This window comes from Cryptotermes secundus, unplaced genomic scaffold (assembly GCF_002891405.2).
Source record: "Cryptotermes secundus unplaced genomic scaffold, Csec_1.0 scaffold369, whole genome shotgun sequence".
Classification (NCBI taxonomy): domain Eukaryota; kingdom Metazoa; phylum Arthropoda; class Insecta; order Blattodea; family Kalotermitidae; genus Cryptotermes; species Cryptotermes secundus.
The window spans coordinates 1,240,337-1,259,625 of NW_019725844.1; the positions used below are offsets into that span (position 1 = coordinate 1,240,337).

Sequence of the window (19,289 nt, forward strand, 5' to 3'; positions counted from 1 at the left end):
AATAAAACAACGAGAAAGTTAATGTCAAGTGCCCCAATATTATGATGGCACACAAGCTCATACATGGTGTGGATTTGATGGATTCCTTAAACACTCTACCAAACAGAGATCTAATCCATGAAATGTTTCCATCTTCTTGATCTTGTTGTGGTCACTGCAAGTTGCTTCATGTCAGAGACTATATATTTTGCAATGTAAGAAAGAAAACTTAGAAGAGTCTTCTGGATTCCAAGCCAACTATTGCAGCTTGCTGATGCAAGGAAAATGACACACCCACATGACAGGTTCACTCAGTTACAAAAATCAGGTGCTCAGAGTATAGTTCATTTTTGCTTCATGCCAAATTCAAACTTATTTTTGGGATTTATTCCAACTGGCATAGAAAAGGATAAAATTGACCAAATACCCCCCCCCCTTCTGAATAAAAGTTACTGTCCCAGATTTTATTCTAGTTACACTTCTTATTTTTGAGTCCAGACCATGTTGAATGTACTGTGAAAATATTTTCTAATATGGATTATCAACCAAGATCTGCACTGTTAGGAATTATGATTTCTAAACAACTGTTATCTTTTTAGACTGATTTTTTCAGTTGTACCATAAAAAGAAACATCATACAACATTTTTCATCACTCAGTGTGGCTTCAAAGCCACAAATCCATACTGAAAAAAATAAATAAATAAAAACAAAAACTTATCACTGTAACAAATATTTCTTCCAAGATTAATTTTAACTTAGTCCCACAGGTGCAGCATTTTTCTCTTTTCCAGAAAATTGGCCAACAGAGGGTTAAACTACATGCCAGTAGTCAATGTGTTAAATATACAGTTTGACAGGCAGTATGAATAGTGCTTCAAAAATAAAGGCAGAAATAAAAGTAACTTGACATCATCTATTTCTTCTTGCTCTTTCCAAGAGTCAGTGTGTGATGACTGCTAGTCATCTGCTGCTGCTGCAGCTGCTGCTTTCTACGGTTAAATTCCACGATCTCGTCTTCTAGTTTCTTGCGAGATTCTTCTAACTTCTTCTTCTCCTCAGTATGGTCCTTCTTCAGTTTATCAAATTTTGCATGAAGCTGTTGAACATAAAATATTAATAATTCAGTAGTCAAATTGTAAATACCCGTAATGGGTAAATTTCTGTACAGTCGCTCACCTTTCGGTGTGGTTTGTAACAACGCATAAAGGTTTAAGGGTTTCTCAATGTTCATATATTACTCACCCACGCATTTATCCATTTGAATGTAATAGTTCTGCTCTGAAACTGACTTTCAAGGAACTACTTATTTAGAGTACACAGCAAAACTGATCACAGAAACTGAATTTTCATATAAACTAATCTACAATTTACAGACAGGTCAATAACATTTGCGTACATATTTAATAAAATGCTAAACACAAAAAACATATACAAATATTATAACCATTAATGAAATAAATATCTTTACTATTAGCCACACACATCCCATGTGACTGGGAGGAGGTGGGGGGGGGGAGGTACACGCAGTGCAAATCCTCCTTATTAAAAGGACCAAACAAAATCCAGGTTAAATTCCTAAGCACATTGAATACATTGCTGCATAAACATCTAAGTTATCCTTCATCCCCTGAGAAATGATGTTTAGTGACTTAACGTTCTTTTCCGTAACACCACAGAAATATCAAATCAGTGTCATCAATGCCATCAGTACCTTATCAGAAGGTATAGCAGGCGATCACTTCTTGCCATTTGAATCATGTTTCCCACACGTGCATCAATTTTTGAAATTACTGGAAGGCTGGATGTTACATTTTCTGTAAGGTCTTCCCTTCCATCTTAAAACTGACTAATCCACATGAAAACTCATAATATACTCAAGAGTTCCCTTGCCATCTTCCTGTAACATTCTGTTACTGGAACATATCTCCAGCTTCACTAACGATGTATAGTCTGTTGTCTAACAATCTATCACCTCCCATGTTTTTGAGAAACAAACAAAACAATGTACCAGTGAAAATGACAGAACAAACTGAATGCCAGTGAGTGACATAGAACTGCTGAATCATGTAGTCACATGACCAAATATGCCAACACACCAGCTGCTGCATAAAATATCAGTCTGATTATCTGTCAGACTTCGTACACATACAGGACTTTACATGTCACACTTCACTCTTTACATGAAGGAAACACTGTCAAATGATTTCTAGTTTCAGGTGAAATCAATACATCAGTCCAGAAAGTAGAAAGGTAACACAGTTACAAGAAGTGGGATGTTAACCTTCATTCTAGCTATCACAAGAAGTACAACAGTTACCATACCTCTTTCTCTGCTTCTTTTAGCTCCGCCTCCTTCTCCTTGACACGAACCACAAACATTTGTCTCATTTCATCCTCCTTCTGCTGAAGTTCCTGTAAATGGTTGCTTCGCTTTGCCTCAAATGTTTGCTGGAAACTCACTGGCTTGTTCTCGGCATCCACATCACTGAACCCCATCTGTTGACATGCCAGTAGTCACATCCATCCAGCAAAGAAAAGTACAGCGATTATAATCTTATTTATGTAAAGAGATTATCTATGTGCTGAAGCACCAGGCTATGAAGATGTATAATGGAATGGAGGCAAAGCTCCACACATATTTAATCCTTTATGATTCCATGTCGGACAGAGTCGTCCACTTTATTTCTGTGTTCTGGTCCTACGTCAGACTCAGTTTGCTACAAATTTTATGAATGTTACAGGTGATCTGGAGTCAGTCTGCGGGATTAAAACAGTGTCAGTACATCACTCAAGCCTTCTTCTTTGCAGTGGTGTTAACAAATTGTTTGTTGCTGTAATACTGTTGCGAATTTGTAACAGATTTTTTTAAGGATCTGTATATCTCTGTAGTTCTATCCGAATGGCATCTTCCAGTGGGCTGAATTGGGCAGCAATCAGATTCATGAAAACTGCACTTTCACTGAATTCATCCAGGATCCAGATATGATATATTTGATCTTACTGACCTTGATGCTGAAATACGTGAGTCTAATTTGAGTGACAGTTGTAGTTATTCTGATGACAGTGAGGCAAGTGGAAATGTGGATGGTGACAATTGTGGTGGTGGATGTAGTGGTTATCATGATGATGATGATGATGATGACTTGGGGAAAAAATAATAATGATTTCTACATGCTACCATTTCATGCCTCATTTAGTTGTAAACCACCTCGAAACAGGAAAATGTCTGTTCTACACACAAAATCTTATGCTATTTTTAATTCAACTTTGTTTCAAGAGACAGGTGCTCAAACTAATAGATCTGTGAGTAAAAAAAACCTGTGGCAGCCCGGGTTTGATCCCGGGGTCTGGTCAAGTTGGATTTGTGGTGGACAAAGTGGCGCTGGGGTGGGTTTTATCCAAGTACTTCAGTTTCCCTTGCCAATCTTCATTCCACCAAATTTTCCATCATTATAATCACCCGGGGCAGGCTACAATAGGCCAATCAGTGGCTACTGTGCTGAGTGGACCCAGTTGGACTCCACCCCCCTAAGCGAAAAAAAGAAAATAAAAAAGAACGCCTGTACAACATGAACAGGCAGTCAGAAAAAAGATCAACTCTGTCTGACCTGGTGTTCTGTAAGAGATTGAAGAGTTGGTAGGAAACATTCCAAACAAAATTTAGGCACATAATGAGAAGGTATCAAAATAATGTGCAGTTTGCCTAAACAGAGAAGTGAAAAGAGGCAGAAGAGAAATGTCACCGTATTGTGACACATGTCCCAGGAAGCCAGGACTCCACTCCAAGTGTTTTATCATATAGTATACAGTGAAGAAGTACCATTTTGTATGTAGCAAATAGAAATATTTTATATCTGACAGAGTCATACAAAAATATCCCATTTTCCAGTAGAAAATTCTATTTCTTTATTATGTTTTACACATAGAGCAATACATCACTGACATATGCATGTTCAGTTATCCTCTTATCGTGCATTCTTTATATGCAGTGACATCATCCTGTTGTGTTTCATTTTACAGTGTTGACCTGTCTTCAGATTACAAAATCCAGCTGTAAAGGACCCACAGCTCCGAGATCATGCCACGCAATGCTTATACCTCATGTCTACACATAATATGAAATGTTTAGATGTCATAATCAAAGAACTGACCATAGTTTTATTCCCTGAAGAACAACAATAAACAGATTGGCAACATTCACCACATATGTCACTAGTGACAGTGGTACAGTCTGTAAAAGTATTTCATGCACTCAGTATTCAAACAGTATGAACTCTGATCCCTACACACCATATTTTCATCACACTTAGCAATGTTTCTTCTGTTTTATGCAAGTTATAAAGAAAAACTAACCAGTTCATAACAGTAGCTGCAAATAAACAGTTCAGTGACATTTAAATAAGACCAGCAGGTAACAGTAGTGGTATCTAACGTCACAAAGAAATAAGAGTGAGCTGTCAGTTTCGCACTAAAGCTGCTTTATCATTAGAGTAGTGCCCAGTATCCATGGGTGTGCCTCAGAGCCAATATAGACATGATGAAAGAAGAAAAATCTTTCCTCTATTGGAAATCAAATTCTAGTCATTCAGCACACAGCACATAACTTCACTGATTGAGCTACTGCAGCCCACGGCAGATTCAGAATTCAAGCGTAAATATTTTATATATTCAGAGTGTGAAATCATGGTATGCACAGCAAATGCAATATGTAAAAAATTTCACTTTAAAGCGTATTTAAAATAAATGTTTCATTACTCTGAAAAATTTCCCAATAACTGAATTGTCACCTGTTCCAAGCGCTTCTTGCGATAGAGTTCATAATGTCGCATGTGTGTCTTCTCTCGCATGTCTTCCATGTTTGTTCTGATCAACATTTCACGCAGCTTCACAAAGTCACAATGGGACTCATTCTCAACTGAAATAAGAAGTAAATGCTAGAGACACAAACTGCAACATTACATTGCTTCACATTCATATCAGTTCTGAACAAGTTTTGAGCTGGGCTAGGTAAAGATAACAAGTTTTAACCACCACAATGGAAAATAAATTTTAAAGGCTACAAACAGGCTACAAAATTTTCAGAGATTTCATAAGTACCTTTAATTTCCATCCACATACCAATAAAAATTACAATATAAAACATATTCATCTATAAATTTTGATAACAGGTTATTATCTTCAGGCTGTTCATATATTTTTAAGTTATAACTACTGAACTGAATACGTCATTATAAATAACATAACAGTTCACAGACCCATTAACTGTTAAACTGTGTGGCATCATTTATACTAACAGGATTATTACAAAACAAAGTTACTGCAAAGAATAAGATTAATAAAACCGATTTTATAGATAATAAAAGCACTTGGTCTTATGGGTGGAATTTTATGTGTAAAATAGGCTCTTACTTATTTCAAACATAAACATGTATTCACAGAATTACTGTATTCTGATCCATTTTGAGTTATTTCCACAAAAAATTCTATCAGTACATTTACCTGTGTTTCAAATAAGCAGTAAAGATCCAATTTACACGTGTAATTTCATGATGTATGCTGATACATACAATTTACATAATATATACAATTCAGCAATTACACGACACAAAAATATATGATCAGAATGAAGATTACATTCTAATGTCAAAACTTGGTGCTACACATTTCTTGTAACATACTATTAACTGCTGTGTGAACATAAATAAAGTATCTGACAAAAGCAATTTATTAACTGAACATTATGGTATGGAGAAATTCAAAATAGTTTATAGGTATTATACATGGTAGAGTCATTAAGTTGGTGGAATGTGGTTTTATTGCATCATATTACAAGGTATTCACATACACTTATGCAGATCCACATTGGCCCTCAAAATAGTTGCCATTGGCCGCTATGCAAGTCTGCCAATGTTGATATAACTGTCGAAAACACCGCTGAAACATATTGGCAGTAAATTCCCGTACGCTTTGCGGCCATTCCACGAACTTATTGACTGTAGTAGTATATATACCAACACATTAGAGAGGTCAAGAGAATGATGCTTTCCTGAGATATGGATGCTTCTGTCACTCAAGTGGCTGCACAAATTAACTTTGGAACTTCTTGCTATCAGCTGCACTTCACTTTGAACAGAAGTCTCATTTCTCAGCACTATATCTAATTATAGTTATGTTTCAATCCTCATCGCCACATCTTCCATTTCAACTGTGCTAAATCAGTAACACATAAATGCATGGGCCGCACCATAGCTCAAGCAGTTAGTCCCTGGCTACCCACTGCAGCAGCCCAGGTTCAATCCCAGGTCTGGTCAAGTGGGATTTGTGGTGGACAAAGTGGCGCTGGGGCAGGTTTTCTCCGAGTACTTCAGTTTCCCCTGCCAATCTTCATTCCACCAAATTCTCCATCATCATAAACATCCGGGGCCAGCTACAATAGGCCAATCAGTGGCCGCCGTGATGAGTGGACCCAGTTGGACTCCACCCTCCACTAAGCAAAACACATGAATGTAAAGACTGGCAACAGTCAATAGTCTCATAAATTCTTGGACGCTCTTTCAAATTCAGAATGAAAAGTTTCTTTTTGTCCATGATATTTTTCTTCTTTGTTAATACATTTTTCCTTTAATAATTTAGCAGCCACATTTGGGAACTTTCTAGGGTAATTCATTTTCAACTGGGGAGACAATAATTCCAATCTGTTCTTGAACTAACTGACGCAGCCAATCATATCAACAGTTGTTTTAGAATTTCCTCTTAATTTCAAATGGAGTTTACTGAAAGAACATCCGCAAGGAAAGCTAAATTCATCAGCCAGACATAAGCATCAAGCTGAACATATCCCTCACCCCTTGGCTTTAAGCATTCTATAACATTATGCAGTATATCTCTGAACCTTGGTAAAAATATCCCTGTCATTTCACCATTAAACACAAGCATTACATGAGAGTTCTCCATTAGCAGGCATTATTCCACTTTGGACCTACACAATCTTCTCTGAAATCTTCTTCCTTCAATTTGAGTTCACAGTTTTTGTGCAGATAACCACAATATCAACAATTTGCAACAGAGTCCTTCCTGATGCAATGGTAAAATAGGAAATCCAAAAGAATATTGTCAATTCCATAAAAATTAAAATACATCATTTTGCCATTCCTCAAAGCTACTCCATTAGTAGTAACTGATAAAAGTTCGTAAACTAGAAAACTATGCTCTCCCACACATTTTTTTAAAATATAATAAACATCTTCACTGCAAACCTTTGCCTTCAGATGTTTTTCCCCTGTACTCATGTCATCAAAAACCATTCTGGAGAAAAACAAAGCTGGGAAGCATCAAATATGTCCATGGATTCACTGGACTGCAGCAAAGAAACAAACACATTTACTGAGGCTCTGGTAATGTCGTTCAACCAAATCACAATTCATTACATACAGGTGGTGCATACCAGTTCTGTACAACTGTGAGAAGTGTCCTGAACAGCAGCAATAATTCACTGTTATTCTTAAAAGAATCGACCAGTGAATCACCCACCTCTCAGAATTCTGCTTTCTCTGTCCTCAAACAGCTTCTTATGTTTCACCACTGAACTCACCCAAATTTATGCTGCAGTACCTGCCTTCAACTGAACCACAGATTTTTTTGGCAGCTGTGACTTCTGTGCTTCCTATTTTCTTTTGCAGAGCTCAGTCTTCAAGGTTCAGTCTGTACCAAAACTTCCACACATGCTTCTAAAATGTCTTTTGATGTCACCTTTCTTGACAAGCATCATACCTGCACATCATATGATGCAAACACAACTAGACTTCACCACTGTGAAAATGAACACCCTGCTCCACAATAAAGGTGCCTTTTCTTTGGGTTTGGTCCTTTGCACATCTTTACATTTAAACATAAATTTTCTACAAGCAATGATTATAATCAAAACAGGAATCAACTATCAAACCTGGTACAAGGACATGACTCTGAATGTCAGTGAAAACAACCAGCAATAATATGGAGTAGCAGGAATAGGGTGTTGCCAGTGGCTACCTCACATAGCCAAATCAACTGGTAGCAGGAACTTACAGCATAGCACTGCACGACAGGAAAACAGCAGTACCAGATCAACTGGAACTAGCAACTAGCAACTAGCATGAAGTGACAGTATTCAACACTGACACTGTAAGCTTACACAAATTACCAGAAACAAAAATTTTACTACTCTCCTATGCATTCACAGTCCACCCCAAATTGGTTTATGGCCCACTGGGAGACCATAATTGACTTCTTGCTCAGTCCTGTCTCAGAACCTGGATAATGACAGGAAAAAGAAATGTGACCCCCTGCCCCCGCAACGATGACTACAAAAATTCATTTGGCAAAAAGGTCATGATTATAAGGATAGTACGATGAATTACAAGGCTATCTAAATATGTTATGGCATACATACATGTAATAATCAGAATTCAATTATTTTATTCCAGTACCGCAACTTTTAGTAAACACGCTTTCATGAATGGTTATCACAGCTTGATAACACTTTTGAAGTTTTGTCTATGACCCATTCTTACTGCACTATATTCCTGGAAGCAAAAATATGTCAGCTCCAAATACTGAAGATTACAGTACCTTGCACTGTTCCCCAAGGGTACTGTCGGGATCTCATCATTTTATTTCCCACACGCACAAAGTCTGTACTTCCCACAACAGCAAATGGAACATGTGCATTCATTGAGGCATTCACTTCTGCTACTGAATCATCATCTGTCGGAAACTGATAGATGTGCACACCATTGCTGGCAAGCTCAGAGTTAATTTTAGACTGAAACAAACCATACATCATTCTGCAATAATCATGAAGTGATTTATTTAATTTATTTAATGCCAGAATAATAAAGTTAATGATATTCTATGGAACATATTCTGCCCTTCAGCATAATTAAATCTTGTCTTCATAATACCACATACCTACAGTATTACAGTTTTAGATGCAAAAAAGTGAGACAGGGCTAGATCAGTGGAGTATGAATGTGCGACAAATTCCACCAGCGTTAAAAGACAATAACCTAAATTTTATAAAAGTCATTCCATACCATACCTTAAAAAATTACTAAAATATTTTTCACTTTTGCTCATTGTTTCCACCCCACAAATAAGTTGTAAACATGTTTTGGGGATCCATTATCAGTTCTACCTTGTCAAAAACAGAACATCATGCGCATATGTTATTTTTTTAGGTCTGTTATATTTTGCAGAAAACTAAAATAGCATCCACCTTTACCTAACATCATATGACTTCTGAATGACATATCCTATGGTTTTGAAAGTATCAGTAAAAATTTTGTAAATTAATTCACTATCACCTAACAGAGGAATTGTGTTCTAACTAGAGTAATGCAAATCTTGGCCGCATCATAGCTCAAGCGGTTAGTCTTCTAGTTAGTTTTGGGACATCGGTTGTCCAGTGATTGAGGCTAGCTCTTTCTAAGGTACCCAACAGAATAGGTGTTTTCCCTCACCTGAGGATGGAAACAGATCCAGTTTCTCAAACGTCCTGTTTTTCTCAGTTATCTTAAAACCAAGATGATAGATAGAGTCCAAAAACCCAATATCTCTGTTTGTTATACACCATCATCAGAATCCTATAGTAACTAATCATATTTCCAGTTTGCCACACTGCAATGTGTTTCTGTGCAAGCATATTAAAACACAGTGGTTTTGTTCACTATTCCTGTTTCATGTTGTACTGGTCTCTCCTTCAGTACAGCTTCCCTGTACCCAGAAACATATCCCTTCTTGCCATCATATTACATTAGCAAAATCACTAACTTTTCAGCACTGTTATGTAGAATGTAGCACTGTATGGGTTCAGCCTAAGTAATAAGTTCCAGGGTTTGAAAATGAAGACACATGGTTTAAAACCTTTCCATCTATATAATTTTCCATATTTCACCAAAGAAATTGGTTTCGTATGGCCTGGGACTTTTTGGACACCCTGTGTAAAAAGTCATAGCTACTGACCTTATATTAATAACCATAGGTTCACTACCTTTCTCTGAGGCAAAAAAAAACAAAAAAAAAAAAACAATTAATAATACTCCTTAGCAAGAAAATGGATGTAATTTGTGAATTTTCTAAATCCAACTAAACTGCCACAACAAATTTCTCTGCACCATGTACAAATCATACCTTGACCCTATTCAAATTTAAAAAGGGTACACCAGAAAAAAATATTATATTACTAAGGATCCACTGCCATCAACTTCATACAAAATTTTATCCAATATTCTTCTTTCAAGGTTAAGTCCATATAGAGATGAAATTATTGGGGATAATCAGTGTGGGTTTCGACATAACAGATCAACTATAGATCAGATCTTTTGCATTCGTCAGATATTGGAGAAAAAATGGGAGTACAATGAGAGAGTACATCAGCTATTCATAGACTTCAAGAAAGCCTATGATTCAGTTAGGAGAGAAGTATTGTACAATATTCTGATAAGATTTTGGGATACCCATGAAACTAGGTAGGTTGATTAAAATGTGCTTAAACGAAACATACAGTGAAGTCCATGTAAGTAAACATTTGTCTGATAAATTTGCTATCCATAATGGTCTACAACAGCCATGTCAAACATGCAGACCCCATAGCCACAAAATGCGGCCCCTCAACTTTTAGAGCTGATTGATATTAAAATCAATATTAAAATTTTAGTAGAAATATTTTTTGTAAAGACAATTTTCCAACAGACCAGAAGACAAGAAGTCTCACGCAGACATAAATTAGCAGGCTGCAGGAAAAGTGATTCTGAGAATTGCAGAAGGGTTTGTCCAACTAACGGTTTGTAAAGTTCGTGAAGGACAAATTGTATTTCAGAAGGTTAATGTACTAAAATCTGCATAGTCTCACCACCCCAAGTATTTCCAAGAATCCATTTTGGAGGCATAGTTAGAATGCAAGGAGGGTGGCAACTGCAGACAAGTGCAAGGGATTTCTACCTTCAAAACTAGCTTGCAACCCCCAGTCATTGTCTAATGGGCTGCTAGCAAACTTTCACTTTTATGACCATTGAGACAAGATACACCTTCCTACTAGTCTGGTAATCTCTTGTACATTGTCATTCAGTTCTTTTTCACACAGCGACAGGCGCTGATGTTATATTGTGATGAACGTATAAAGGTTATAATTAAACATTAAATTATCAACTACAAGTTTTCTTGTATATGTACAGTAACTTTCAAAGGGCAATGTCGCTTTCAAAAAATTCAAGTAGCAAGAAAAGAACTACTGAAATGAGCGCCATGTTTTTCAAGAAAAATGGGAAATCGCTTATTTCTGTTGTGAAATAGAATGTAAAATTACATGTTTGATTTGTGGACAAAATATAAGTGTTCCACTTTAGGTAATTATACTGAAATTATTCCTAAATAATAAATAGAATTAAATTTCCTTGTATCAAAATATAATGTAATTTCTATTTTGAAGTGTGGCCCTCAACTATTATTTATAGAGCTGAGGTGGCCCTCTGTAAAAGCTGAGTTTGACATGCCTGGTCTAAAACAAGGAGCTGCTTTATCGGCACTCCTTTTCAACTTTTCTTTAGAATATGCTATTAGGAAGGTCCAGGGAAACCAGGTGGGACTGAAATTAAATGGGACACATCAGCTGTTGGCCTATGCCAATGATGTGAATCTACTGGGTGATAATGCAGATACCATAAAGAAAAACACACAAACTTTAACTGACGCAAGTAAAGAGGTTGGTCTAGAAGTAAACACTGAGAAAACTAAGTATATGTTACTGTCTCGTCACCAAAGTGCAGGGCAAAATCATGACATAAAGATAGGAAACAGATGTTTTGAAAATGTGGCACAGTTCAGATATTTGGGAACAACGATAACAGATCGAAACCTGATTCAGGAGGATATTAAGAGGAGACTGAACCCAGGTAATGCTTGCTACAATTCAGTCCAGAACCTTTTGTCTTCTCGTCTGCTGTCCAATAACATAAAAATTAGAATAAACAAAACTATAATTTTGTCCGTGGTTCTGTATGGGTGTGAAACTTGGTCTCTGACATTAAGGAATGAACACTGACTGAGGGTGTTTGAGAACAGGGTGTTGAGGAGAATATTTGGACATAAGAGGGGTGAAGTGACAAGAGGTTGGAGAAAACTGCATAATGAGGAGCTTCATAACTTGTACTGTTCTCCAAGTATAATCAGAATGATCAAGTCAAAGGGCATGAGGTGGGCAGGAAATGTAGCACGAATGGGGGAGACGAGGAATGCATATAGGATATTGGTGGGAAAGCCAGAAGAAAAGAGACCACATGGACAACCAAGGCGTAGGTGGGTGGACAATATTAGAATAGATCTTAGAGAGATAAGATGGGATGGTATGGATTGGATAGATCTGGCTCAGGAAAGGGACCAGTGGAGGGCTATTGTGAACACAGTAAAGAACCTTCGGATTCCATAAAATACTGGGAAATTCTTGAGTAGCTGCAGAATTGGCAGCTCCTCCAGAATGGCTCAGCTCCATGAGTAAGGAAGTAAGTAAGTAAGTAATAACACCGCTCTTTTCCAACCTGCCTTTGCTTGTATCGGCGCAGTCGGAATGGTGCTATCCCTGCTACACCTGCTTCTACCTTAGGACAGTGTATGATGGCTACTGGAAGTTGTTCACAGATCAAACTAAGGAAGATCGGTATAGGTTTGGGAAACTAGCTGGGTCGGTTTGCATGTGTCTGAGGGTAGCGATGCCGAAGAAAGCGTTTTTCTGAGAGTTGAGCCAATTGACGTTTATTCACCTGCTAATTCACCACACTGTTAAATTAATGTATTCTTAGCTTTAAGTTACAGCGTTACACTATCGGCAAGCTACGCCTCGGAGCGTGCAAGGGTCACGTCCGTTCAGTTCGGAATATTGTGAAAGTCTCCTTTTTGTGGAATGGCTTGCACCCCCACGCCGGAAATTCGAAAGATGGTGTTGACATATACATTTTCATCCCATCTTCCGTAGGAAGCTTGAACGAGGCAACCCAATCATACTGGCCCTCATTCACAGGCAATTGTAACAAGCTCTGACCCGTCCTTTTCATTGACCTTCCCTTTTAGGCGCATCCGGTTCCCTGTACCCAAGCTAAATTTATGACTGATCGTAAATGTCATAACTCCGGACTTCTTGTTTCTGCCAGAATCTAGAAATTTTCAACATAAACACCGTACTGCACGTCCCAGACAGTGAAATACGATATTAAAGATCACAATACATTTCCAGTAATATCGAAACATAAGACTTTTGAAATTAAAATTACCGAGAATTAATTAGAAATAAATTTCATGGTCATCTATAATCATCAAAATAAATAAGGGCTCAGAATGATCAGCGTCAGTAAGTAATTACTATGGATCTTCTGCATACACATAAAAAATAATAACTACACCTGCTTCTTTGTTAATTTCTAACACTTACCTTGAATTTCTGCAATTCTGTTTTGGATATAGTATCAGCCTTGGCAATAATTGGGATGATATTTACTTTTGTATCTAGTTTCTTCATACAAACCAAGTCAATAGACTTCAGACTAAAAAGACGAATAAACAAAACTGTCTGTTAGCTTCAACCAGTGCTCCTCACATACATGTTCACACAGACTAGGCCCAGCGTCACATTCTGGCTGTATACTACACATCATGCCTACACTCAGGTTAGACATCTTTCATAGATCAGCAGAATTGTATTAACCTAGGACTGAAAAAAGTGTTACAAGGACTGAAGGTGAATCCCAAAGAAGTGAGACAATATATTTTGGAGATTTTCTCCCTAAACCCATTCCTTACTGGAAACAGTACTAACACAAGGCTGGACTTATACGTTCTGACTGAAAGGTGAGCCTGACATACAGCATACACCATACACAGTGTGTCCAGGATCCGTTAGGACTCATTTTTTTAAATTTTGCCCTGCAATGCAAGTTGTGGTGTTAAGATTCTTGAAGTTTCAGCGGTGGCTGTCTATAATTTCAAAGTGCAAGCATCACTGCATCATGTGTTCTGACCTTGAATGTAACAGTACTGTTCTGACGCTCGTCAGAAAATGGTGGTTGAACATCAAATTTTGTTTGAAACTAGGCAAAACAGCCGAAGAAGAGTATGAAATGATGAAAAAGTGTGTACGGTAGTGACTGTTTGAGTCACTCGAACATTTTTTGATGGCATGCTGTATTTCGTGACGGCAGGGAGGACACTGAAGACACTCCACGTCCATCAAAGCCGAGAACAAGTTGCACTGAAGAAGATGTGAAAAAAGTGACCGAAATCCTTGCATCAGACAGATGTGTTTCTGCAAGACTCATTGAGGAGCTTTCAGGAATACCAAAAAGTACTGTGCATCAAATTTTGACCGAGGATTTGGGCAAACAGGTCTGTGCATGGTTTGTACCGAATGCGCCGTCAGGTGATGAGAAACATGCCAGAGTGGAACACTGCAAAGACATGTTACGGTCAGCCAAAAGTGATACAAAATTTACAAAATTGATTGTTATTGGTGACGAGACATGGGGTTTTCAATATGAGCCTCTCACAAAGCGGCAGAGTGCAGCATTGTTGAGCCCAAAGAAGCCAGCCGAACCAAAGAAGTGCACATGCAAAAGAGTTGAGTAAAGACACTGCTAACTGTTTTCTTCGATTCCAAAGGAATCATTCACAAGGAATTTCTGCCAGAGGGTCGAACAGTGAATTTTTATTATTATCTCGGAGTCATCAATTCTTCGAATTCGACCTGAATATGGAGAGCAAGGTTCCTGGTCGCTCCTCCACCACAATGCCCCACCCCACAAATCGAAGATCGTGCGCGATATTTTGGCCAGAAAAGGAGTCACAGTCCTTGACCATCCTCCATATAAGCGAGATTTGGCTCCAGCAGATTTCTGGTTGTTCCCAAAAGTTAAGTTGGCAATGAAAGGAGACTGTCATGACACTATCCAGGACATCCAAAGGGAATGTACAGCAGTTTTAAATGCGATTCCACAAAAGGACTACAGTGACTGTTTTTGAAAACTTTTCAATAGATTCCAGCTATGTATTAATTCAGGAGACTATTTTGAATAAAGGAGTGAAATTTTGAAAATAATTCAAGTCTTGTATTTTTATTGAACACAGTCCTAATAGAACCTGGATACTCTGTGTACCTACAGAGAAAAGCACATTTCCAACCTGTCCCTAATTTCATACAAATTCATCAGTTTGTAGCCTCCACTGAGAACATCCTCCCTGCAAAAGTTAGTTCCATATGTCCACAGTAAATCAGCAACAAAACTTCAAACATTACAAAAGAGCTGACATTTTTCTGTGCGAAATGCTATGCTGTAACTTCAGCTTTATGGAGACTAGAAGACTTTTCTGAATTGTTTCGTTTTTTGAATTGTTTCATTTTTGGTCCGTTACACTATCAATCACAGAGTTAGTAGAGAGTCCATCGAGTGTAACAATTTGTAGGTCACTTTTTTAATATCACTTCTGCCTTACATGTTTCGGTTTGATACAACCATCATCAGAGGCACTTGCTATAACTATGGAAACACTGTCGTTGTTTATGATGTTCACAGTTATGTTTGTCGTGTAGACCCTGCTACAATATGCTGACGTGTAAAAGCACAAAACTTACTAAGATAGTTGAGTACACTATCAAGTTCTCACTTTTCATCCGAAATTGTTTTAAGTTAAAACGCTAAATGTTAAAATATTTAATCTAAAATGCTGAATTCCTCCTTGTTAGTTCATCCCGAAGATGGGAGATGTCAGCTTGAAGTTGTATGGCTTATGTTTTGATATTTCTTATGTGCTGTGTGTTGTGTACTTTTCTGAAATTTAATCTTATTCATAGTGCTGTATAATACTTTCAAATTCATCACAGCTTAATTTTCTAAGTCATTTAATTAAACTTTTCACCTAGATACTTGCAGAAAAAAGTATATGAGATTAGTCTTACCCATGTCCAGTGGGACAAATGAAGTACAGACACACATGAGTTCGACTGTCATGATAAGCTGAAAGGGATCGCTTGATCTTTAATTCTTCCTGAAGATATGCTTCAAACTGTGCATCAATGTAATCTACTACAGCCTTGAAACTGTCTTCCTTATTTATCTGATCACCATAGCCAACAGTGTCACATATAGTCAACTGCAACAAAACATTTCAGAACTGTTAAATATATAAATGTAAATACTGCTGCCTAACACCAACCCTGCTACTGGCCAAACTGTACATTACCTTCAACCTCACATTGCTTTCCTGCAGTTCGTATGTATGAGCTTTCAACTTTACAGTAGGAAGATTATGAGGGCTAGGAGTGGACTCAAAGCTGGTATTAAATAGTGAGTCCATCAAAGTAGACTTCCCAAGTCCTGTTTCACCTGAAAATTAAATGTATAATTTTTTGTTAAAGGAATATTTATTTACGTAAATCCCCATAAAATTAAAAAAAAAAAAATAAAATGAACAAAGAACTGAGATATAATAATTACCAATGCATAGTATGTTGAAGACAAATCCATTCTGCACCGATTTATTTACCAGCTGATCTGGTAGACTGTCAAAACCAACATGGCCTGACAACTTCAAGTTGCGAATACCAGCCTCAACCTACATCATCGAATGAAACAAACTCTATGAGTTGAACATGAAATGAGATGGCAGAAAACAATGGCTAACATTTAGACGACGATGACAAATACAGGTATGGGGACCTCAACGTAATATATAGCAACAATTACAAATAGACTTGAAAGGATTCTGATGATGGTGTATGCTGTTCAGAACTATTAGGCTTATTTTGGACTCTATCCATCGCCGGGTATATAAAAGACCGGTGACTGAGACTAGCTCTTTCTAACGGGCCCAACTGAGTAGGTTTAACCTGCCCCATCCACACAAAGACGGAGACAAATCCAGTATCTGAAACGTTGTGGTTTTATGTCTTTTCTATACCAGATGATGGATAGAATAAAAAATAAGCCTAATAGTTCTGTACAGCAACAATTACAGTTTCAGTTTTCACTGCACGATGGTGGTGTTTTAGTACAGCATAACATTCACCAATTAATTATTACCTTTCATTGCTTTATATTAGTACTTTAGTTTGAGTTTTGGTATGGCAGAGAATAAAATTCAATAATTAATAACTGGAACATTTCAGAATAAGAATGTCATATGTACAATAGTACACATATGTCGAAAATGTCCAAAGAAATTATGGCTTCAAAAAGAAGCACACCTAATATATTGACAAAATATCATCTTATTCTCATTTCTTTGTCTACAATTCCTCCAGTATCCAATTTCATTAGGATGATAACAGGCTTGATGATTAATGCATGCATACAGACGCAATTGAACAAACTCTGCTTCAACGTGAAACACGCTTAATATCAGTTTAAAGGTCATATTAATTCTGTATTTCAGCATCCTGTTGCAGTTGTTTAACTTAACGTCCGTGAATTTATCATCCGTCAATATTGAAACACTTGTTTATTCACTACTTAATCTTAATCTTAGTTTAACATTTTATACTTTGACACATATTTCGGCCCCAAACAGCCATCTTCAAGTGTCTTGATATGTTACAAATATTTTATTAAATTATGTTAAAACTGCTACACTGTCTTAGTCCATGTTACAGTGTGTGTGATTTTAAAACCGGCTAAGACAGTGTAGCAGTTTTAACATAATTTAATAAAATATTTGTAACATATCAAGACACCTGAAGATGGCCGTTTGGGGCCGTAACATGTTGTGTCAAAGTGTAAAATCTTGAATTAAGATTAAGTAGTAAATAGAAGTGTTGCAATATTAACGGACGATAAATACATGGACATCACTTTAATTCGTTTTTATTTATTGATGAATTTAAGCACCAGTATCTTAGCAAACATCATCAAGAAATGGGAAAAGTAAAATTGGAGTGCCTTAAAGCATTTTGCTTTTTATCTTTTATCAATCTCTTTTGGGATTACAGAGCGCTGAAAATCATTTTCGTAACCTGTGACATTTTAAGGGATCTTCGTACAGTAACTGCACAGCCCGGCTGTGTTTACTAACTGAGATAATACTTTCAACTTAACAACTGTATTTGAACTTTACATCAATATATGACTGTATACACACCAGGTGATGGCCGTCAACAACTACAACTGCAACAGTCCGTTCAATCTTCAATATATTTTGTTTCATAATCAGTACACAGCGTAATCCGCCGAGTTATAGATACATAAAAACAATATAATTACCTGTAAAATCAACATTTCAAATCTTAGGTAATTATTTATATAAATATATCAAACTTACCCTAGCCCTTTCAACATCAGCAGTCGCCATCTTACTTTCTACTCTCTGACTAGCAACGACACCAGCACAGAAACCAGCAGCGACCAGCTTCGACCAGCGGTATCTACTTCTGATTGGATGATGAAAGTAAACTGTCCAACCATAACCCAGTGGTATTCAGAAATAGCAGCGGTTACGTTTGATTACATAAAAATACGACAAAGATCTTGACAATTTCAAGAATTTTGAGTGATGTTTCTTTACATGGTAAAAATGCATTACACTATTCATTACTTCTTGAATTTGGAGTTGTGATTGGGACATGTTCTAGTGCAAGCTCTTAGGTCTGCATGCTGTTTATCAAATCGCCTAAAAAAATATGTTCGTGAATGCAACTCGATCTGACGGACTCGTTTCCCGTTTCTCAAATGAAGGCGACAACTACAGCGTTGAATTGCAATCATACAATGAAATTTTAAAAATGATAAATCATAATCGTCGGAAGTAAGACAAAGGACGTGACGACGGCTTCCTAGACTCTTACGGTGTTTTATTCCGTAATACACACATTCTCATTGGATGCTGAGCAATTTTTGTAGCTGTTGAACCTTCTCCATGTAACTACGACTATATCACCAAAACTCACATTCATTTTGACTTGTAGAAATCTTGATGTACACTGGGATTATTGTGAAGGAGACAAGATGGGGAAGGTGGTAGAGTTTTATTTCGGCAGTAACTGCAAGAGGTCATAGAATTCAAATAACCATATTTTGGAACCTTATCATGAAATTAATACTTCCATCTCTTTTACTAATACCAAAAATAATTTCATAAATATTGCGTAAGTACGCTTATTTTTTAGGCTTTTACAGTTTTATTACTCTAATGAGATGAATGTCTTGTGATTATTACTAATACTATTACAAACACGGGGGAACGTGGTAGCGTAGTTGGTTAAGGCACTATGCTACAAGCCGGAAGGTCGCGGGTTCAAGTC

General features: G+C 37.1%; 1 protein-coding gene across 1 annotated transcript; it reads right to left on the reverse strand.

The window, feature by feature from the left end:
• Positions 1-18: 18 nt before the first annotated feature.
• Positions 19-18,402, reverse strand: LOC111863689 (septin-2). Its single transcript, XM_023850218.2, has 9 exons — positions 18,311-18,402; positions 16,492-16,609; positions 16,238-16,380; positions 15,954-16,147; positions 13,437-13,548; positions 8,588-8,780; positions 4,768-4,895; positions 2,303-2,476; positions 19-1,076 (listed from the first exon to the last, which is right to left on the reverse strand). The coding sequence occupies exons 1-9, from the start codon at positions 18,338-18,340 to the stop codon at positions 894-896; spliced, it is 1,275 nt and encodes a 424-aa protein (XP_023705986.1). The 5' UTR covers positions 18,341-18,402; the 3' UTR covers positions 19-893.
• Between the last annotated feature and the right edge of the window lie 887 nt (positions 18,403-19,289).

Excerpts from the sequence above, each read along its gene's own strand:
- LOC111863689 (XM_023850218.2), bottom strand. The coding sequence starts at position 18,340 with ATGGCGACTGCTGATGTTGAAAGGGCTAGG. Across the intron at positions 16,610-18,310 it reads CTGATGTTGAAAGGGCTAGG|GTTGAGGCTGGTATTCGCAA; the intron begins GTAAGTTTGATA and ends TCGATGATGTAG. Across the intron at positions 2,477-4,767 it reads GCAAGAAGCGCTTGGAACAG|ATGGGGTTCAGTGATGTGGA; the intron begins GTGACAATTCAG and ends GCATGTCAACAG.